The 23,010-nt window shown below is 38.5% G+C and overlaps 1 protein-coding gene across 2 annotated transcripts in view; it reads left to right on the top strand.

Moving 5' to 3' along the window:
- Positions 1-23,010, top strand: part of LOC127413491 (Golgi-specific brefeldin A-resistance guanine nucleotide exchange factor 1-like) — a 121,175-nt gene that overhangs the window by 81,661 nt on the left and 16,504 nt on the right. Inside the window, exons 6-28 of one of the 2 annotated variants that reach the window (XM_051650672.1) lie at positions 413-521; positions 776-836; positions 4,742-4,796; positions 6,208-6,243; positions 7,863-8,007; positions 8,154-8,368; positions 11,731-11,899; positions 11,978-12,189; positions 12,277-12,375; positions 12,462-12,656; positions 12,899-13,091; positions 13,257-13,397; positions 14,243-14,328; positions 14,455-14,657; positions 15,633-15,756; positions 17,737-17,862; positions 19,616-19,698; positions 20,721-20,957; positions 21,543-21,636; positions 21,921-22,097; positions 22,314-22,378; positions 22,589-22,706; positions 22,851-22,922. In XM_051650672.1, the coding sequence (XP_051506632.1) occupies positions 413-521; positions 776-836; positions 4,742-4,796; positions 6,208-6,243; positions 7,863-8,007; positions 8,154-8,368; positions 11,731-11,899; positions 11,978-12,189; positions 12,277-12,375; positions 12,462-12,656; positions 12,899-13,091; positions 13,257-13,397; positions 14,243-14,328; positions 14,455-14,657; positions 15,633-15,756; positions 17,737-17,862; positions 19,616-19,698; positions 20,721-20,957; positions 21,543-21,636; positions 21,921-22,097; positions 22,314-22,378; positions 22,589-22,706; positions 22,851-22,922 (3,015 nt within the window). The remainder of the gene's footprint in view (positions 1-412; positions 522-775; positions 837-4,741; positions 4,797-6,207; positions 6,244-7,862; positions 8,008-8,153; positions 8,369-11,730; positions 11,900-11,977; positions 12,190-12,276; positions 12,376-12,461; positions 12,657-12,898; positions 13,092-13,256; positions 13,398-14,242; positions 14,329-14,454; positions 14,658-15,632; positions 15,757-17,736; positions 17,863-19,615; positions 19,699-20,720; positions 20,958-21,542; positions 21,637-21,920; positions 22,098-22,313; positions 22,379-22,588; positions 22,707-22,850; positions 22,923-23,010) is intronic. The other variant, XM_051650671.1, reaches the window with a different exon arrangement.

The raw sequence follows: 23,010 nt of genomic DNA, 5'->3' as shown, positions 1-23,010 counted from the left end.
TCCATTTACTGTTAGTTAAAAAAAATTAAGAAACCTTACCAATTTAATGTGAGCCTAACAAGAAGCTATTCAGTTAACATGAATTTAATGTTAATGTTTTGTTTATAACGGAGATCATTTATTCTGCAACATGGAAGACATGTAGAAAGTTGAGTAATTAATTATCAGTGATTTTAATCAAGGTCGGTTTCAGCAAATGTTGTTCTAAATAATCGGATTTGGTCTCTACACACAAATTTTGTATCGATACATTCCTTGTTATCCTATTATTTGCATACAGTGCACTGTATATATTAGTATGATTGTATGCTACAAAGCCATGCTGTTATATGCAGAAAAAAAGAAAAAAAAAACATTAGTCTTAAATGTTGCTAAGTGGTTTCTGTATAAATTATTGTTTTTATATATCCAGGTTTTGAGAACTCTGCTGCTGACTCCAGTAGGAGCCCATCTAACCAACGAGTCTGTTTGTGAAATCATGCAGTCCTGTTTCCGTATATGCTTTGAAATGAGATTAAGTGGTAAGTTAAAACTGAAAAAAAAAAAAAAACATTTTGCTGATCAGCCTGAACCAGGAACTGCTCAGTGTTTGAATCTGCCTCCCTCAGTTGGTAGTCCTGTGCTCTCAGGACTGTGATAAACTTCTGCACTAATCCTGACCAAACACAGACTGGACTCAGAACCCCCGAAGTGCTGCTCTTGTCCTCTGGACTAACATTTCCTTCTCTATCTCTTCATTGTTTTTTTCTGTTCTTTTGCCCTTTTCTCATCACAGAGCTGCTGAGAAAGTCAGCTGAACACACACTGGTGGACGTGGTGCAGCTGCTCTTCTCCAGGTAACTAGAGAGAGAGAACGAAAAGAAAGGGAAGAGGGGATGGGGATTAGGAACAGAGTCGTGTTCTTGCTGTTCACATAATCAAACCGAACCTGAGACCAAACACAACAGGAACTGGGTCTGTCTCCGTAACAGGCTCTGGTTTCACTCTCAGGCCTCTTTCAATTACCTCCGGAGGTTTTCAGCTACACACACACACACACACACACACACACACACACACAAACAAACACACAAGGACAGGTGAAAGCTGCAGTCTCTGGCAAAGCAAAGCAAGGCTAATTACTCTTGAAGGAATTGGAAACTTAAATATTTCCTAAAAAAAAAAAATGTCATTTGTATATCAAAATGACACAAGAATATTGCATTTCAAAACAAGGTGAAATGCAACAATGTTGCATATTTCTATAAAAAAGTTGTACTTTCCAATAAATTCTCACCAATAAATTCTCAGTTTTAATTCTCATTAAAACCACCTGCCTAATATTGTGTAGGTCCCCCTCGTGCCACCAAAACAGCGCCAACCCGCATCTCTGAATAGCATTCTGAGATTATATTCTTCTCACCACAATTGTACAGAGCAGTTATCTGAGTTACTGTAGACTTTGTCAGTTCAAACCAGTCTGGCCATTCTCTGTTGAACTCTCTCATCAACAAGGCATTTCCATCCGCAGAACTGCCGCTCACTGGATGTTTTTTGTTTTTGGCACCATTCAGAGTAAATTCTAGAGACTGTTGTGTGTGAAAATCCCAGGAGATCAGCATTTACAGAAATTCTCAAACCAGCCCATCTGGCACCAACAATCATGCCACGGTCTAAATCACTGAGACCAAATTTTTCCCCATTCTGATGGTTGATGTGAACATTAACTTAAGCTCCTTACCCGTATCTGCATGATTTTATGCACTGCACTGCTGCCACCTGATTGGCTGATTAGATAATCGCATGGATGATTGTTGGTGCCAGATGGGCTGGTTTGAGTGAATAGTGGTGCAGGAAGCACAGTCTGAATGTTTTAGTACTGTATGCATTGGCGTTAAATGCAGACCGTTAACAGAACCAAACATCTTGAAAATCATTTAATAAAAAATAAAAAAAAACATCTCATTATTTTCCAGTTTTTTATAAAAAAAAAAAAAACTGAACCAGTTCTGAAAATAAACCATTTCTTTATTCCCATCCCTAGGTATATCTCTGTATTTAACAGATCGTTTTGATTTCTTAAGGCCTTGTAGCATTAATCATATAAAATCTAGAAATGTATGCTTTTAAATTTTAGTTCTGACTTGGTATATATAGGCTAACACATAGCACAATAATGTGGTGTAATTGTAAGCGGAAAGCCCTTCATCTTGCCATGCAGGACGTAGTGTACTGCTGCTGTAATGCAATAACATGATTATGGTGTGGCATTTATCAGAGGTTGCATATCCACTTGCATTAGACTTCCAGTCACATCCTGCACAGATGAGGGGATGAGACCATGGAACACATCTCACTCTACCATCTGCATATAGATTAGGCACGTACAGACATGCATACACACGTGCGGTCGCACGCGCACACACACATATGCAGAACAAAGACGTAATGACAAAATACAGTATCTTATGAAAAACTAAATGAAAGAGGAACAGATCCTATTTTTGCATTGAGGAAAATCATCTGAATAAAATTACAGTGTTTTGACCTGAATTACAAACCATGTAAAGGTTCTCTATTTGTTATTATAACTGCATGCACTATAAGCCTCATTTATATGAACTGCATTGATTTATAATTTTTAATTATAGCTGATGACACCTTTTAATCTGTGATATAGACACACACACCAAATGCACACCACCTAAGTTTGCCGCTCCCATTGTGCACGTTCTTATTGCTTAGACCCTCTTGTCCATGTTGCCTTCACAATGAGGGTGTGAAAGGCCTTAATAACGAGTGTGTGTGTGTTTCTGTGTGTGCCTAAGGGTAATAAGCAGTGGATGTAGTGTGAGTGTGTGTGTATGGTCGAGAGAGCCTGAGTAATGAACAGCAGATCTTATTGAGTGCTCAGAAGGAGGCTTAAGCAGCCTGCTGAAAGCATTAGGGATGTTAATCTGTTGGACTCACAGATCATCCCATAATCAAGCCAGCAAGACAACACTCCATTAACACAGAGCAGAGTTAACATCAGGACCCGTCTCTCTCCCAGCCTGCCTGTGCAAGCAGTGACATCTCTTTCGAGGAAAAGCAGTAGTGTCCACACAACACACACACACTGCACACAATGCCTTTTGCAGCTGTGAACATCATCCATCTAATTCGGCTAATGAACCAGCACACTGGGTCAAAAGTCATGCCCTGGGAACAAAGATGGTGGCTTTTTGGACATATTACCTCCGCCGTTTTGGTTCCGGTGAGGATTCTTGGAATGATAATTCACAAGGTGTTAATTTTACGGCAGTTTTGAGAACTAGATCTGACTCCTAAGTAAATGTACTTAAAATTTTGAGGCACGAAAGCAAAAGTGGCATTTTTGTTGGTGGTTAATTAGAGCAGTGGTTTAAAAATGTCTTTGTTTCAGAACCCCCATTGGACATCGAGAGGTTACCCAGCCAGAGACTTTTTTTATTTATCAGAGACGGGCCTCTTCTATTTAAATGAATGGGAGAAATTGGAACGCCCAACCAAGGAGCTTGCACCCAATGGTCAACGGATGTAGAAAGGAAGTCCCACTTTACATGTAAAATAGCCAAATACCTTTTAGATACAGACATCACCTGTCAATCAACTCAAGAATGCGCATGCATATTAGCTATACAAGCCAGGAAAATTACATTTTTTAGCATAATATGAGGTAAAGCAGCGCAATTTATGATACCAGTTTTATCAGATTTTACTGCTGATTTAAAATATGTTCTTTGATATTAATCTTGACCAACCATTTTTTACATTTCGTTGTTCACCCATTCAAGTAGATAGGAGATGCACACTTTCATGACTGGAAATAGCCTCCCTGGAGTGTTCCAAAGATGGCCGACAGTGGACTGACTTGCTAGAAAGACTTTGACCCAACACAGTACCAAAATTGTTAATCATTCAAAAATAAACAAATACAAATATTCAAACAGTGACATTTATTTACATTACCTTAAACTGCATAGGCCCAAGGTAGAATAGGTAAAATGAATAAACGTTTAGTTTCTAAATGATTTTTGAATTGTGATGGTTTCATGCTCACGGCAGCCAATAATTCACTGCACGAAACATTTTGTGGTCGACACAAATCAAGTTTATCCTTGTTGCAATTGAATACATAGTTTTGTTACCAAGTGACAGATGAATTTTGCACAAATTTGCACTAAAATACTGTAGAGTTTGAGCCTTTGACATAAACAACATGAGGTATTGAACATGTTTTCTCCTCCCTTTTAAAATGTGAGCCTATTTATTTTACTAATTTATTTTATTAATTATAACTTTGTATAATTATATGGTTATTTGCATTTAGAATTGTATTTTCCCTGGTGTCCGTTACCCAATCAGTCTTGCGATCCACCAATTGAGAACCACTGATTAAGAGACAGAAGTGCATTTAAGCATAATTTTTCTTTGGGTTTCCATTGAATAGTAAAATAATAGTAAGATTATGAATCACTGTTTCCTAGACCACTTTTCAGTGACAGCACCACAGCAAAATAAATTCTGTTTTAGCTCAGCCTGTATTCTGCATTGAAATGAAATAAACTGAATGTGGTTGCCACAAAATAATTAAAAGACAATAAATAGACAACACATCTTTGATGCGTTGTTTTTGCTGGTTGTCCTGCAAAAACAGGATCATGTAGGAAACACTGTTATGAATATATCATAAACACATGCAAAGAACTCTCAAGATTTATTTTTTGAACTGTTTCTGCAGATTACCACAGTTCAAAGAGGAGGCCAAGAGTTGTGTGGGCACTAACATGAAGAAGGTAAACATGAAACCACCCTAGATCTCCAGTCTGCCTCTCTTCCAAACCTTTTACACCTATTTCCCCCATCTGCACTTTTTATTTCTTATTTACTTTATGAGCGTTTTAGGTAGTGCTCTCCATACCCATTTGTGATGTCAGTTGCTGTTGAATAATTATTCGCCATACATCATCCGTGGTGATAGAAATAGTATCTAGTGGGAGTTGAATGTGTTTTTCAGCCACAGTGATAACTATATTTAAGTGTGGTTTCTGTATTTGAGAGACCCATGCTCCTTTACATCGCAGTTATTCAGGGAGCAAAAATCCTCTGTTTCTGTCTTCTCATACCTGATCGTTGTCGTTGAGTTGATCCTTGCCCATTTGCCTGTTCTAACTCGCAGATCCCAGGCTGTATTCTGGACACACAGGATTTTATTTATGCAGATCAGCCTAGAAACACCAATCAGATGGGCTTAGAGAGGGTACAGCACATTTACATGCATTAAAATGCCGTTTTTTTATTGGGTTACGGCTAGTGCATTTACATACGTCGAGACACATGGCTTTATGTTTGAATGCTTGGTGGGGAGATTTGCTAAGGAATTCTAGCAATCGCTTTTCATGGCAAAGAAACATTGCGTTTTTCACAAAGGATGCATAGTAGTAGCTATGGTTTCTGTGTACTGTTATGCAAAACTATAAAATGTGAATTGTTACAATAGGAATCTCAGTCTAAACTAAAGAAAGAATTATGCATGATATAAACAGTGATAGATGATTAGTGTTATGTAACAATATGGGCCCCACATCTATACTTAATGCAAACGAGTTAAATTAGTCCCCTCAGTGTGAGGTTAAACCACATGTTTTGTTTTTGTTTTTTTGTTTTTTTTCATAGTCCTACAGTTTTGTTTAATATGTCTTTCTTATCTTTTGTATTTTACTTTATATTTCATTCTTCATTGGGTTCATTTCTTTTTAAATCTCATTTTTTAAAGACCAAAAATCCTATTTGACTGCAATTTTGCATGCTCTATGCTTCTGGTCTGTTTATTGCATCTTACCTTTATTCTTTGTTAGTCTTCCTAATTAATAAATGTTTGCTTGTAATGTATGCTGAGGTGCTACACCCCCTGTTTCCTGTAAGAAATGCATTGTGTTACTGTCTTTGAATGTGTATGAGTTACTGATGGTGACTGTGTGTGTGTGTGTGTGTGTGTGTGTGTGTGTGTGTGTGTGTGGCCATTTCCTCATGGGAACTGCATGGATATGGACTTGGTACAGTATGCATGTCTTATTCTCCCACGTGTATATCCCATGTATACCCAGTGCATGGTGTAGTTGTATATGTGCTCCCATGTCATGCGTCTCCCTCTGAGCTTGTGACATGTCCATCACTAATCCTGGGGCATGCCCCTTCTCTCCTGAGGCTTACAATATCTTATGGAAAAACAAACGAGTGCAGGTAAGGAGAAGAGATCGCAGTCACCGATCAGACTTACTGTAACCTTCTACAACCCTTTGTATTTAACCTATCACAGTGCTTTGACCATATTACCAGGTCCAGTTTTTTATGTGTAGTCTTTGGAGTCATGTGCATGTGAGAATTGATTCAATACAGTGGTTCGAGATTTGGAAGGTAGTAGAACATGCTGAGACGAGCATTACATAGGGAACACTGCGATACCTTTCAGTTTGTGCTTAAAATGCCCAGTTCACACTGACAGTGATTTTATCGCTTGAGGTCATCAGGTGTTTAAACAAGTCTGATCACAAATAGAATGTATTGCTAATAAACATAAGATTTCATAATTTTTTTTACAACTATTATGTTTTCTTGCTGCTAAAAATGTACATTCTGGAATATGTAAATTGCAACAGTGAATGATTCCCAAGAGACTCCAAAAAACTACAACAAAACAAACAAACAAACAAAAGTTTATTTCCTTTTTAATATTAATATTTTTCCATTTACTTTATATATATATATATATATATATATATATATATATATACATATATAATTTTTTTTCTTCTTTTTTTTTAAATTCCTTTATTTTTTTTTACATTGTAACATTATTTTAAGGACAGTTACAGATATCGACCCCACCCCAATTTGTATTACCGCAATGCAAAAATATATTAAAATTATAATTATGACATTCCCATTACCACAACAAATTTATTCCATTGTATTTGCCCCAGAGACAAATCCTCATTTATCGGTTACAATCACTTTATATTCTTATCATCTTGCCTGTTGGTGATTACCACATTGCATCACTGCTGTTGCATCTTTACGATACAATACTACTTTGTTCATCCCCAGAGGGAAATTGAGGCATTACAACAACAGAAACATAAATAAATAAATAAATACCAAGGACAAAAAATAACAGTACAGTGAAATAAAATACAACCTAATAATACAGTAACCCAACATAAAAAGACAATAAAATGAACCAAGTCATCGTCCAACTGCAATAATAATAAAATTTAAAATTAAATTATAAAAATGCTATGCAAACATGGCAAACTACAGAAATTACAGTACATTAACAAAGCTTCATAAATACATAAGTATTTATTGCATCAAAGTTAAACTTTTCTCAACTGTGTCCGCTGGACTTTATTGCTAGGCACACCTACAACACATCTCCAAGGGTCTCGTTGCTTGTGTCACTGAAAATCGCCTCATTCATCAAATTGAAACTGACTTGCATAGTTTTGTCATTGCAAAACACTGTCAGTGTGAAAGCCTCTTAAAACAGCACTTCACATCCAGGAAGAAGCAGATGGCTAAATCAGGCAATGGCTGAGCTTGGTCTCTGTGCGTTCACATTTATGGGTATATCCACCGTTACCTCAGCATACATTTAGACCTAAGAATTTTTCTACAAAATTACACAATTACGCGAGTGTGATGTGTATGCCTCTATTTGTGTGTTGGTATTTTTCTTAAGATGTTTTGAGGTGTCATGAGATTTTGTTTTAGCCTTTCCCTTCTGTGTTGGACACCTGTTCTTTGTGCAGTGAACTGGTGTGCTTGGCTTGATTTAATGAGACTCCATGTTTGTTTTGAAGCTAAATATGAGAGCTGGGGGAATTAACGAGTCATCCAAGTGGAAGAAACAGAAACATTCAACCCGCTCCCCTCATCACATGGTACGCAGTGTCTCTGGGCTGATGGATCCAGCCCAGTCGAGTACCCTCACTAACAACCTTTCAGGTACACCGACATGTCAAACACTTACTTGGAGGCAAAGATAGAGATCATTCACAAATGTATTTTCTTTTCAAAGCACACTGTCATTGAAACAATGAAAGCAAGTCCAATCACCCCCATCCTCAAGCCTCAAGTGTGTCTTTATACAGGTGGAGTTCCATTCATAGAGCAGCAGAGTGGAGGTTCCACTATTTTTGGTTCAGACAGTGCAGCTTCATCCATCTCCAGCCCCACCACTGATAGTGGCCTTGACACTGGCTCTAAAACCACTTCTAAGGAAGATCTCACAGACTTGGAGCAGAGCAGCTCATTGGCCAACACTCCAATTACACCTTCTTCTGAGCCAGACAGACTAGAATCACAGGTAACCCCTGGTCTCTTTTGACTGTTGGCATCAAGTCTGATCCATTTTGCTGTTTTTTTCTTGCAAAGAACTGCCCACTTAAGGCTAAATTCTAATTACTGGGTGAAGAGGAATCTTTTAGTTTACCTGAAAATTACGTGAAATACACTGATGTTTTTGTTCTGTTAAGATGTTCATTTGGTGATTTTGTGCACATTCCTGAAATTCCTGACTTAGGAGAACTCAGCTAGTCTAAGAGCATTGATGATTAATTAAAACTAGTCGTGGCTACCCCTGGAGTCGTGAGTTCGAATCCAGGGCATGCTGAGTGACTCCAGCCAGGTCTACTAAGCAACCAGATTGGCCCGGTTGCTAGGGAGGGTAGAGTCACATGGGATAACCTCCTCGTGGTCGCTATAATGTGGTTCGCTCTCGGTGGGGCGCGTGGTGAGTTGTGAATGGAAACCGCGGAGAATAGCGTGAAGCCTCCACACGTGCTATGTCTCTGCAGTAACGCGCTCAACAAGCCACGTGAAAAAATGCGTGGATTGATGGTCTCAAACGCGGAGGCAACTGAGATTCGTCCTCCACCACCCGGATTGAGGCGAGTCACAACGCCACCATGAGGACTTAGGGTGTGTTCACACTTGTAGTTCAGTTCTCTTGGTCCTCTTGGTCCGGAACAAAAAAGAAAATGATAATTTAGTCCTGGTTCGCTTAGCGTTCACACTGGCTTTTTTTAACACCGAACCTAAGGATGCAAAACAAAAGGCATAAGGATAAGGTCACAACCTGATTGGAAGATTTATGATGTATATTTTGCAACGGAACTTGCCGAACATCCAAAACAATGCTGGCTGCTGGGCGAAATGCGCTCGTTAGATTTATATATGTATATATGGTGGTATTTTTAACAGCTGAGAACAAACGAGCTAATAAAATGTGTAAAGGAGTCAAAACAGCTCTAGGAATTCCTCCGTTGCACACACAAATGAAGATAATGCCTGTACCGAACTGTAATGGGCAACATAGCTCCTATGTTGAGAAGAACCAGGTATGCTTGAGGTCAGTATTAGGCAAATTACTTCCTGTTTTTGGTCCGTTTAGACGTCTTTGGTCCATGTTGCATTCATATATCAATCGAACCGCAACAGAGCTCGTTTGGAAGCAGACCGAGCTAGGGAATGCTAGTCGTGTCTGTGGTTTGGATGTGACATTATTTTCCTCAAAGAACTCATTTTAAAACGACACTGCGTGTAATATAAATGCAGGCTTTGTTCACCTAGGGTGCTTTAGTTCATTCAGGGAGAAAAAAGTTAGCTTCTTTGATAGCATAAATTAGGATTTTGTCAGGAAGGGTCCACAACCAACCAAAATGTACTAATTTAATTGACTAAAAGATTTAATTGGAAAATGTTTTTAGGACGTGTCCAAAGATTTTTTTTGCCTTCACTAGTTCATTTTAAATGATCCTGTGAAAAAAAAAAAAGTAGTAGTCTCTTAATTATTTGTATTACAAATATAAAGGAATGTAGTATGACACTGCAGGAAATCAAAACTCTTCATGAAAGCTACCATTAGACTTTGTGGCCAAATAGTAGCAACAAATCCAGCTTTTATTTTTTCCTTGGAAGCACTCATTGTAGCAGCCTGGTACCTTGTAAAGATGACATTGTTTTCCCAGGGGACTGATTAGTGCATATAAGCCAACAAATCAGATTGTAGCTAGAGGATTTTGAGAGAGCTTTTGCCTATTTTAATGCAATATGCATCAGACAGTCCATAATAGGGCTGAAACGATTAGTCGACGTTATCGACAACGTCAACAATAAAAAAAAAAATTGTTGTCGAATAGTCGTTTGATCTTATTTAACGTAACATGAGATCAAATTGAACTAATGATGGTGTGCGAGAGGAGCACTTCAGCACGCGCCTAATTGAGGAGAGGAAGAAGGCACAGCTCACAGTCCAGATGCACTCCAACCTTTCCAAACAGCTTCAGGTGATTTAGATTGCACAGTATGAGGGAATTATAAAAAATACAAAATAAGTAAATACAAAAACACTTTCATTGTGCAGTAAAGCGGAGCTGGAGCTGCCGTTCCACTTAAGCAAAACTTGTGTGTCGAGCGCCTTTAAAGGAAACACACCGGCGTTATATCTTTAATGCATCTTATATTAAAGTTCAGATAATAAGGAAGCGAATGTTATGTTAATAACTACAAACTCCATCAAAAACTGGCATTTCTCTGTGCGGTCAGTGCCGCTTCTATGAGTCGCGTGAAGTGACCCGATCTAAGGGGGAGAGATTGAAACTGCATCCCGGCTGATGCACACTCTGGCACGGGGACGTTCGTCCCTGATGTTGCTGCAGCTAGATTATAACGTGATGGCTCGCAATGTATTGAATCATAATATATGTGTCACTGTGTGTTTCTTAATCATAAAGAAAATATGCAACATTATTAAGAAGAGAGAGTTTTTTGTGAGTTAAAGATGGATTGAAGAAAACAAAAAGGTGAGAGGGTAGTGTTAGCTCATTAAACACTGCAACAAATTTTTTTGATTTGTTTTTGTTTTGAATTGTTTTCCAATATAAATATCTAAAACTCTTTTAAAACAACATACATTTACTATAATGCAGAAGAAAAATGTGTTATCTGAGAATGTCCAATATAATAAAAATTCAAATATTTTAAAATGTCTAAAATCCTTTAAAAAAAAAAAAAGATATATTCACCTGAGAAGCAGCATATAAAATATTTAGACTTGGTTTCAGAGAATATATATTGAATATGAGTATATTTTTTCTTTACTGCACTGACAGAAGAATAAATAAGTGAAAAATACACTTACATACAAAATACACTTATATTCAAGATATATTCTCTGAAAGCAATTCTTAATATCTTATATGTTGCTTCTAAAGTAAAAGTATCTTGTTTTAAGGATTTTTAGACCATTTTAAATGGAAAACAAGACAAAAACACTTGATAACAATTGCAGTGAATTTTTTACTGAATTAAACTTAATAAAATGTTTTCCTTTAATTCAGTGAATGTCATTTAGAGGTATTTTTAAAAGATGATTTTGTCCTCTTTATTGTTAGTAAGCACATTTAATACAACCTTTTATCTTGGGGCACAGGCTGAATAATCGGTTAAAAGCTAGCGATTAATTGTTGCAATAATCACCCGAATAGTCAAATAATCGTTCTAATAATCGATAGATTTGTCGATTATCAAAATAATAGTTAGTTGCAGCCCTAGTCCATAAACTTGGTTGTGCTGTCACTGTGCATGCAGTTGAAGACTAAGTAACTACCTACAACTAGTCTCAGAACTAATTGTTGAGTTCTGATGGTTGGCGGTTTGTGCCATCAGTCTGAGGGCAGGGAAGTGGAGCTGGCCAAGTCAGCCTCAGTGGAGTCCATTCCTGAAGTCCTGGAAGAACGAGACTTGCTGGCTGACCAGTCTGATTCGGCATCGGTCCACGACATGGACTATGTCAACCCCCGAGGAGTGCGCTTCACACAGTCCACCCAGAAAGATGGTAGGAGAACTTCTGCAAACAGGCCAACAATTCTTATCAGTCTGGCATACTGGAAATGTGATTAGACTGTTTCTCCAGGTGTTGCTCTAATCCCTTATGGTCTCCCGTGCTTGAGAGAGCTCTTCCGGTTCCTCATCTCCCTCACCAACCCACACGACCACCATAACTCTGATGTCATGATGCACATGGGCCTGCAGCTGTTGAACGTGGCTCTAGAAGCCACACACATCGCCCCCTACCATTCACTGCTCTACCTGGTCAAAGATGAGCTATGTAGGCACCTAATACAGGTGGGCGCTCATAGTTTGGTGTTCTTGTGGGTTTCTCCGGGTACGTTTTCAGCTGTAGTAAAACATTCTCTCTGTGTCTCTTTGCAGTTATTAAACATGGACAGAATGAATCTGTATGCTGCCTCCATACGTGTTTGCTTTCTACTCTTTGAAAGCATGCGAGAACATCTTAAGTTTCAGCTTGAGGTACGTACAGTAACTGAATAGTCTAACCATGGTGAGATGAACACCATCACAGAAACATGAATTCACTCTTTGTACACCTCCCACAGATGTACCTGAAGAAGCTGATGGACATCATTACCTCAGAAAACCCTAAAATGCCCTATGAGATGAAGGAGGTGGCCCTGGAGGCCATCGTACAGCTCTGGAGAATCCCCAGCTTTGTCACCGAGCTCTACATTAATTATGACTGCGATTTCTACTGCTCCAACATGTTTGAGGACCTTACCAAACTGCTCTCCAAGGTGAGCCTGCTCCAACCTCAGATGCCCTGTTTGCAGGGGCTGATAGGGAGGAAATCGATTTCAAGTGCAAGGGTTATAGTGTTGTGATTGATTTTATTTTTATGGGGGGCTCCTAAATAAATATTTCTATTTTGGAGCCCTATTTCTACACTTTCACAAGCATAAAGCTTATTAATGCACCCAAACCTTCCTTAATTTTGAGGCCTCCTTTAATGTCAATTGTTTTTGTAATGTGTTTGCAGAATGCCTTTCCAGTGTCTGGGCAGCTCTATACAACCCATCTCCTGTCTCTTGAAGCTCTGTTGACTGTGATTGACAGCACAGAGGCTCACTGTCAGGCCAAAGTGCTCAACAGCATTGCACAGCAGGACCAGTCAGAATCAACAACAGTTGAAGGAGACCGTTTGGTCAACACCACCACAGATTCAACCACAGGTGGGCAGAATGAACACTAACACAATTGTTGTTTGTTAGTGATTTTAACCACATGTCAGCTTCCATAGCTATTTGAATGGCGATCACAATTCTTGTAGTTAATCAAGCAAGAGCTCAATTGTTTATTTCTCATAATGACAAACTTTTGTGGTTTACTCCATACAGAGGCTGGCAAATCTGTCCCCATTTTTAATGGGCTGAATGCTGTTGCTTCGGAGGCGAGGGCTGCCTGTCCTCCGACCAGTGGGCATTTGATGGCAGAGGAGATGGTATTAGGAAGACAGGACCAGGAGGAGACAGACTCAGGTATTTTACATTTAAGTTTTGCCTGTGAAATGCAACAAACTAATAAGGGACCGTTCACACAGAAAAAGTTCTTACGAGTGTCTGAACTGTTTTTTAATTGTTCTCAACACGTCTCACTGTTTTTTAGTGTCTCATGCAATGAGTGCAGAATTTGAGATGTAGTGTACAGTTAAAAACTAACTAATAAGAAAACAGCAGCACACAAACACTTAGAGAACCTCGAAACCGCAGCAATGTTATAAAATACTCAGAAGTCATGAATAATAGTCATAATAGTAAGTGTTACAGAATCTTCACCGGAAAAATTAAACTTATAAACACATTGCGGTCGGTAAACACATTAGTAATGTTCGATTTATTAAAGCATGACGACCAATATAAGCTTCAACAACCCTACCAGAAAACATATCCAAGCATTATAGCAGGTAAACAACTTCACCAAACAGATAAAAACAGTTCAAATCCATTAGGGGAGTGATGTCACGCTGCTGCTGTCCTGAAACCGCGATTGACTGAACTGCTGTCGCTTCTCGCTTCCCCGATACTCACGCGATACAGCCGGACCTTCTTTCTGAGTTTACAGACATGATGTACACACACAAGGACGAATGACGTAAACCTGTGATTTTGAGCCGAATCCGACCCACAGCTCTAAATAAAAATCAATATATGTGGCTTACCGTAGTGAATCAAGATAAGGCAAGGACAGTCGTTTGAACATAGACTTTTTATGTATTCACTCAATAATTAACTTTTGTTAATTGTAACCAAAAAAATCTCACGTACTGTAGTGCAGCTTTAAAGGAATTAGAGTTACCAAATGCTGCTTTGTCTTAATCCATCAGAGAAGAAAAGCCCCAAGAAGCCTCAGCGTTTCACCAGCTGTCTTCCAGACTCTCAGGAACTTCTGGAGATCAAGAACAAGAAGAAGGTGCTCAAGCTTTCATCTTCTTGTTATTTGCAGTTTGGTTTTGGGAATATTACAGTTAAAGCTCATTCAACTTGCATTTAAATTTGTACTTTAATTACAATTAATTGTTGTTTTTGTACTTTAAAGATTATTATCACAGGTACAGAGCAGTTTAATCAGAAGCCGAAGAAGGGCATTCAGTTCCTGCAGGAGAAAGGCCTGCTCAGCACCCCCATGGACAATAATGAGGTGGCCCAATGGCTGAGAGAGAACCCCCGTCTGGACAAGAAGATGATCGGAGAGTTTATTAGCGATCGTGAGAACACCGACCTGCTGGACAGTTTTGTCAAGTAAACCTCCTGTTTATTGCATGTGTCTTGGTGCGAGGGTAAGGCCAGCTGCCCACTAACCATCTCGAAACACCTCGAGACTGGTAGAGGATGTTAAAACTATCAAAATGCTTTTGGATGAATCTCACGAAGATATGTCATACTTCATCCCTAAATCAAAAGAAAGAAATAAGAAATAGTATGAGAATTGAGCACATTTGCCTGCAATTCTCATTGCCGTTATGTGAAAAAATCGAATTCTCCTTACTTTAATGCGAAAAAATAAACAATGCCAAGTTATTAACATTGTAAAGTATTTATACACACATGGTAGTGTTTGTTATACTTTATTGAATATATGCTGATTTAAGTAAGTCATTGTTATTCTGTATTTTTTATGTAGTGCTGATATACTGCATTACATTTTTAAAGAATTTAATGAGAATCTCCTTCAATAATAATGGGAATTATTCGCAAGGCTTGAGTTAGGCTATATTTTCTTTACGTATATTATAATTATTTTTTGTTTTGAGTTGACACAAATCCGAATCCAGTCCTGATCTAGTTTCCCTCCATTGTCCATCTCTCTACTATTCCTCTAAATAAAAGTGATAAAAAGGGGAAAATAATGGAAGAAGGGTGAACAATAAAACAGTTGTCTCTGACAATTCTCACTGATTCAGTGTTACGATTCCTGGTCTCTGTCAAGGTCACGAGAGCCGAGAAATTCCAAGCAATCTGCTGTTCTTGAAGGCCACAACAAGAATCGACAGAGATGGTCGAATGCATCAAATTTTTGTTTGTCAATCATTTATGTAAATAAGGCTAATGCCTGAAAATGGTTGGTAAAATCGGTTGGTGGGCCGCTGGCTTTAAATGCTTTTCTTGCTAATGATTACTTAAAATGATTGAGCTCAAAGTGACTGTCAGTATGAAGTTGAAGACAGTTATGCTTTTACGTTATTTTAAGGATGTCCTTCTCTCTCCGTTCCCCAGCACGTTCAGCTTCCAGGGTCTGCGCTTAGACAAGGCGCTCCGTTTGTATCTGGAGACATTCCGTCCTTCTGGCGAATCGGCTGTCATTCAGCACCTCTTGGAAACCTTCACTGACAGCTGGCATGTAAGTCAGCTGCCAGCCACACACATACACAAACATGCTCTTGTATTGGCAGGGACGAATATAAATACACTCAAAGGGAACATACAGACATGCTCTTTAAATAGGTTGTATGCTAACTGCTTTCATACAGTCACAGACACACACACACACACACACACACACAGAGGCGTTCTTACCGTTCTTCCATTACTACACTCCAAGGCAATCCTGACCACCAACTGGCCCCGTCATCAGGTAATTAGGGACAGTGGAAGAGCTCTTCAGTTCGAGATCAAGGACAGTTTCATTCGTCATGCAGGTAATCGGGGAAGAGGAAAATGTTGTGATGGAAAGGGAGACAGCCTGGAGTCACTATACACTTTAAATTTAATGGCAAAAAGCCATGAGAAAGCCATTCCAATTTCTCCTTTTATGTTTCATGGATGATACACCGCGAAACACTGAATTCTTTAAAGGTACAGAAGCAAAAAACAGACTATTAATTCTAAGGTTAATTCTAATTATTTCTAATTCCTCTTTACTATTATGCCTATGGATTTTTTTAGTACTTGTGAGGAAGAAATATTCAGGAAAAAGTATGGAAGATTGCATTTGCTGTCTCAGCAGTCTGTTGCCAAATAATGAGACTTAATTTTTATTATTATTATTTTATTTTTTTTACAGACTTTAGAAATTAGAATTTAGAGCTGACATAATTAAAGTACAAAAAAATAGTGCAAACTATATATTAAATAAAAATACTATACAAACAAATAATAAACATCTCATTTACTCATTTATTAGTGCAGTGTTTAGCAGTGTTGGCCACTAAGTTCATAAAATAAGTACTCCACTACAGATTCATTACTTCTTTATTATTGTTAAAAAAAAAAAAAAAATATATATATATATATATATATATATATATATATATATATATATATATATATATATATATATATATATATTACTTTATGGAAAAAGCAATCACATTTCTATTTACTTTACATTCAACCCTAAAAATGGCAAGAACATAAAGATGTATTTATATAATTTCAGATGCGCACTCCTGTGAATGTATGCGTACTCCTGCGACATGTTGAGACTACGACAGTTTGAAATCTAGACGTTTTGTCGTCAGTTGTGAGCACTGTCCCGATGTCATGTTTGCGAATAATTAAGAGAAACTTTGCACCTGTTTTTAGCTCTTTCTTTCTCGTCTTTTACTTTTTTGTGCTTTATTATCATTCGGTAATACACAAACGGAGTGATTGATGTATGTCCTCATGAAACCAGAGACTCTCTCCTCGAAATCGGAACACAAGTGGTCAAAAGAGACGGCCAATGACTCATTATGAGCATAATTCATGTTTTAAATGCATCCCGTGTAAATAGTAACAAAACAATTACAAGAAATGTAATTGTAGCATAATGGAAAGTCAGTAACTGCAAGCTGATTACAAGAATTTAAAATGTAATATGTTACATTACTTTTCGATTCACAACTTGGGTTCGATTACAGTAACTAAATACCCAACACCAGTCATTAGTCATGATGTTATCAGGGAAGAGGAAAATGTTGCAATAATAAGTGAGACACATCCATCTGCCCTGCGGAGAGCAGCTCAGGCAATTCAAGGACATTTCCAAAATGCTCACTTGCGCGCATGCTAAAAGCGTCTCTCTTTGAGTGACCTGGAAAGTATTCATAGTAATCTATTTACTTAGTCTCCATTCTCAATCACTACGAATGAGCGCTTATGATTATTCTGCATAGACATGGGGGGTTGTGCCCTTTCCTGATGCAGCAATGTATCAAAACTAGAATAGATTCATTGTCTGACATTTACACTGGTGAGAGATCCCAGAGGAATTACTGTGCCCTTTCATATTTTTCTTGCGGGAAATTAGTCTGTAAAGATGAGCGTACATATTAGGTGATGTGATGATGCTTTTCTTCAGGTCTCAGGCAATTGTATGGCCTTGTTCTCTTGTGTGCAGAAAGTGAATGGTAATCCCTTCCAGACAAAAGACGCTGACTTAGTCCTGGCTTATGCCATAATGATGCTGAACACCGATCAGCACAACCATAATGCTCGAAAGCAGAACATCCCCATGACAGTGGAGGTGAGTGTGGTCGACACAGATTCTGCCTACCAACTGGAACAGCCTGAAGTCATTCACATGTTCAGAGCCACACACACAATGTATCTCTAAGATATATCAGGATCAGCTGTGTGACTTAACAGTGTGAGTGTATTATGTGTTAAGTGTGTTATAAAACCATCTGTCCAGATTTGCCTCAGTGCAGGATGCTGTTTTGCAGCCGTACCTTAAAGACATGCTTTTACATGCATTCAACTACCTGCCACAATTTATTGAAGCTTTTAGCTGAGATGAAATAAAAAAGAAGCTGACCTCAGCAGTTACACATGTAAAAACATGCTATAACCACATACACGCATGATTGCATATGAACCAAAACTGCAATCCAGTAATTCTCAAAGCTAAAAAAGAGATGAAACAAACTAGTTTTTTGGGGTGAAACTCACAAAACCTGTCAAGATCAGGTCATATTTCAGCCCAAAAACAAAAGAAAGAAATACAAAATTGTATTTTTCTGAAAGAAAGTGTAATCCTATTTTTGGGACTGTCAAAATGTTTTAAATGATAACATTATTTTCCATTATATACCTGTATATATATCCAGTTCACATTAATGTAATGCGAGGAGAAAAACAGTGATATTTAAATAAAAATTATTGTTTGTATTGTACTGTTGTTATTAGTAGTATTAGTCATATTATACATTATAGTTTTTAATATTATTATATTATAGGTAGTTATATAGTATATTATACTTTAATGTAATTATAGGAAATTGTTATGTAGTATTTAAGTATTACTACACCATGGTAGTATTTTTTTTGTGCTGCCTGTATGTTGATTTTAAATTGTAAAAAAATACTACAGTATTGTTTTTTACTGTAATAAAGTAAAAAAAAAGGACTGTATTACAGCAATGAGAATCTAATGAGAATCATTATTGAGAGTAATGGAAATTACAAACCTCAAAAGTAAAAAGTGTGTATAATTGTCATAAAAATAATGTCACATTGCACAAATCACACACACACACACAAAAAAAAACATTTCCTTCATGCTAAATATGTGTTTTATATATATATATATATTATGAGATTGATGTACTGTAGTACTGAGACACAGCACCCATAGACACCCCAAGTTTTCCATACATTAGCACCAGAACCATTTAAACAGATCATCGCACACTGGTGTTGTAAAGGAATACGGTGAGCAGTGGGAATGGTAATCAGCAGGTATTCAGCCCGAGCACAGTGGGGATAAGTAGCAGCGGAGTGAAAGGCGAGTAGCGGGCGATGAGGCTGGACTGGGCTTTTGGCAGACGGCGAGTCCAGCTGTCTTGTCTCTGTGTCAGCTAGTGTGTGTGTGTCTGCACGGCCCTCCAGCCTTGGAAAATGCAGTCCTGGCAAGACCTTCGTCCCTCCGTTCCTCTGTTTACTCTTCTGTTTATTTCTCCTTCTGTTCATCCCTCTCTCAGGGGGAGCTCAGGTTTCCCTTGCTTACCTGTCATTAAGAAAGTATGCAGTAAAACAGTGGCCTAACGCCATCACTCAACAGCGGACGTGTGTGTGTTTATTTGAGCTGCAGTTGGCCTTAGACCAGTCCGCTTAACACTAACACCTATTAAGTGACACCAGCAGTAATAAACCAAGGCCAATTATTGGATTTGAAAGGCAATAGTTAGAGGATGTTGCTGTAATTGGTTGGAACGAAGGCATTTTAATCAGTTTCCTCCTGTTTGCTTTTTTTTATTTTTTATTTTTTATTTGTGTAGCAATTCAAGAAGAATCTGAAAGGAGTGAATGGAGGGAATGACTTGGATCAAGACATGCTGGAAGACATCTATAATGCCATCAAGTAATTTATTTCATGTATTTAATTGACTTCATTGTAAAATATGTGGTATGCTCTGCGTACTGTACAGTGTTGAGTATCTGTCTGTCTGTCTGTCTGTCTATCTATCCATCTCTGTATGTCTGTCTATCTATCTCTGTCTGGCTGTCTGTCTGTCTTTCTGTATAAGTCTGTCTGTCTGTCTATCCATGTCTGTCTGTCTATTGCTGTCTGTCTTTCTGTATATGTCTGTCTATCCATCTCTGTCTGTCTGTCTATCTGTGTCTGGCTGTCTGTCTTTCTTTATATGTCTGTCTGTCTATCCATTTCTGTCTGTCTGTCTATGTCTGTCTGTCTTTCTGTCTGTCTGTCTCTGTCTGTATGTCTGTCTATCTGTCTGTCTATCTCTGCCTGTCTGTCTATATATATGTCTATTTCTCTCTGGCTGTCTGTCTTTCTGTATATGTCTGTCTATCTCTCTGTCTGTCTATCTCTGTCTGTCTGTCTATCTTTGTCTGTCTATCTGTCTGTCTGTCTATCTCTGTCTTTCTGTCTGTCTGTCTCTGTCTATCTATCTATCTATCTGTCTGGTTGTCTGTCTTTCTGTCTATGTCTGTCTGTCTGTCTATCTATCTCTGTCTCTCTGTCTATGCCTGTTTGTCTGTTTTTTTGACTCACTGTCTGTCTCTTTATCTATTTGTTTGTCTGTCTGTCTCGGTCTATATATATCTGTTTGTCTGTCTGTCTGTCTTTCTGACTGTCCATCTCTCCATCCATCATCCTCCCTCCCTCCCTTACTTAATGCTTAAGATTGATTATCTCTTGCATGTTGAACTGATGTAATATTGTGTGTAATAAATTAAGTTGAAAAAAAATGGCAGTAGTAAATTGTGGAAACATCTTCACTGTTAACACCATTTCAAACCATGGGTATTTATTAATTTATTACCACAGTCCCTTATGTCCATGGATGTAATGGCTATTGTTAATGATGTATACAATGGATCAGTTGGGATAAGCTCAGATAAATGTGTGTTGTCCTGCAGGAATGAGGAGATTGTGATGCCTGATGAGCAGACGGGGCTGGTGAAGGAGAACTATGTGTGGAGTGTTCTGCTGCACAGGGGTGCCACGTCTGAGGGGATATTTGTCCATGTGCCCGGCAGCAGTTATGATCGCGATCTCTTCACCATGACCTGGGGACCCACCATTGCCGCCCTCTCCTACGTTTTTGACAAGAGCTTGGATGATGCCATCATTAAGAAGGCCATCGCTGGGTTCAGGTAATACCAGCTGGATAACAGTAGGATATGCATGCAATATCTTGGCCAAGATGGAATCTGCGGATATTTGTGCATACTTAATTAGCCAAAATACTTCATAAATGAGCACAAGATATGTGGAACTTTGTGAATGATGGGCATCTCAATTCTGTGGAAATCTGCAGAGCTTTTTGCAGAGTTTCTGCCTTATGGGCATAACAATGTCTAAGATATTTAGAAACAACTTTGGCTGTGTCCAAAACTGAAGGTAGCTGCCTTGCCTCCCAGTCAGTCTAAACAGACAGCATTTTTGTATGAAGGTACCTGCCAAGGAAACTGGTTTCAGATGCCTTCCAAGGCACTGTAATGTCATGTCTAATGATATAAAATAAATAATTAATAACTACAACGCATCTTTTCTTAGTAGAAATGGAATCATTGAAAAAAATGAATTTGAAATGAATTTTTCAGGTATTGGACACATCTCTTGAATCATTTGTCCTTCAGAGTTCAGGTTCAGTTCGCTACAGAGTTTATATACACCACCAGCTTTTACACAAAAACATTCTAGATGGTGATTTTTTTCCCCCCTCTCTTTTATTTCAGTAAATGTGCCAAGATTTCTGCACACTACGGCTTCAGTGATGTTTTTGACAACTTGATAATTTCACTCTGCAAGTTTACTACTCTCAGCTCTGAGGTAAGATCTGAGCCACCCTTTCCAGATGTGCTCAGTTCACTACAGTAACTTAAAGGGATAATTCACCCAAAAATTACTCACCCTCGTATTGTTCCAAACCCTTTTGACTTTTTCACTTTCTTCATTCTACGAAACTTCTCTTCTGTTCCACGGAAGAAAGTAATATGTGTTTGGAACGATATGAGCGTGAGTAAAATCTTACAGAATTCTTGTTTTTTGGGTGAGCTATCCCTTTAAAATAATGAGTGAAGACAGAACTGAGTGGGCTCTGTGTGTATGTTTAGTCTGTAGAGAACCTGCCCACCGTGTTTGGCAGTAACAGGAAGGCTCAAGCGGCTGCTGACACAGTTTTCAGCCTGGCCCATCGTCACGGCGACATCTTGCGAGAGGGATGGAAGAACATCATGGACTCCATGTTGCAGCTTTTCAGAGCTGAGCTTTTACCCCCGTCCATGGTTGAGGTGAGAATGAGATCTTCTCCTGACAAACACGTCTTGTTTAGGAGAAACCAACTGCATATTGAAGGCACAGTAACACGGTCTTCTGGCAATGCTCTTAGATGGTTAATTTGTCCTATTTAGATCATGCAATACTGCCACCTACTGCCTTACAGGAAGTGTTTGCACAAGTGATCTTTTTTGATACACAAAAATATAATATGTCACTCTCGTTTAAAGGTTGAGGACTTTTTAGACCCAAATGAGAAGATTTCTTTACAGCGTCAAGTGACACCGTCAAACAGGTACCTTTAATTCCTTAAGTCTTTGTTAAAGACACAAACGTGTATATTTGGACATACAACCTGAACCACTCTATAATGGTATGCTTTTTAGGAAACATAATTTCCTATAAAATTAATGTGACATTCACAGTTATTATGAGTTATCATGAATATTCGATATATTGCCCAACCCTTTCGTGAATGACTTCAGTTGTTGTGTATTTCTCTCAGGAGTGAATCAACGATGTTGAGTTTAATGAACTGGTTGACATTGAGTGAGCAGTCAGGGAACAGAGGCCCCTCCACTGAGAACCAGGAGGCCAAACAAGCGGCCCAGCTTTGCATTAAGGTACACCTCAGACATTTCACTTATAAAAGGTATTTGGGCGGGAAGTCGGCGCAAATTATTGCTCAATCTGAGACGGTGCCATCCCATGTGAACAAAAGACTTTTCAAAGGCAGTTTTCTCACATTTCTCCTTCCTTCCTGTCAGCACTGTAACCCAGAGAAGCTGATCACAGAAAGCAAGTTTCTGCAGCTGGAGTCTTTACAGGAGCTCATGAAGGTGAGGTCTGCTTTTCAAAAAGCACGTCTATGACACCTCATTATACTGCCTCTGTAGGCAGCTTACTGGGTTTTGAAACAGATTCTAG

Source organism: Myxocyprinus asiaticus, chromosome 23, assembly GCF_019703515.2.
Source record: "Myxocyprinus asiaticus isolate MX2 ecotype Aquarium Trade chromosome 23, UBuf_Myxa_2, whole genome shotgun sequence".
Lineage (NCBI taxonomy): Eukaryota > Metazoa > Chordata > Actinopteri > Cypriniformes > Catostomidae > Myxocyprinus > Myxocyprinus asiaticus.
The sequence above is the reverse complement of the archived record's forward strand: the minus strand, read 5'-3'. Positions and strand labels throughout refer to the sequence as shown.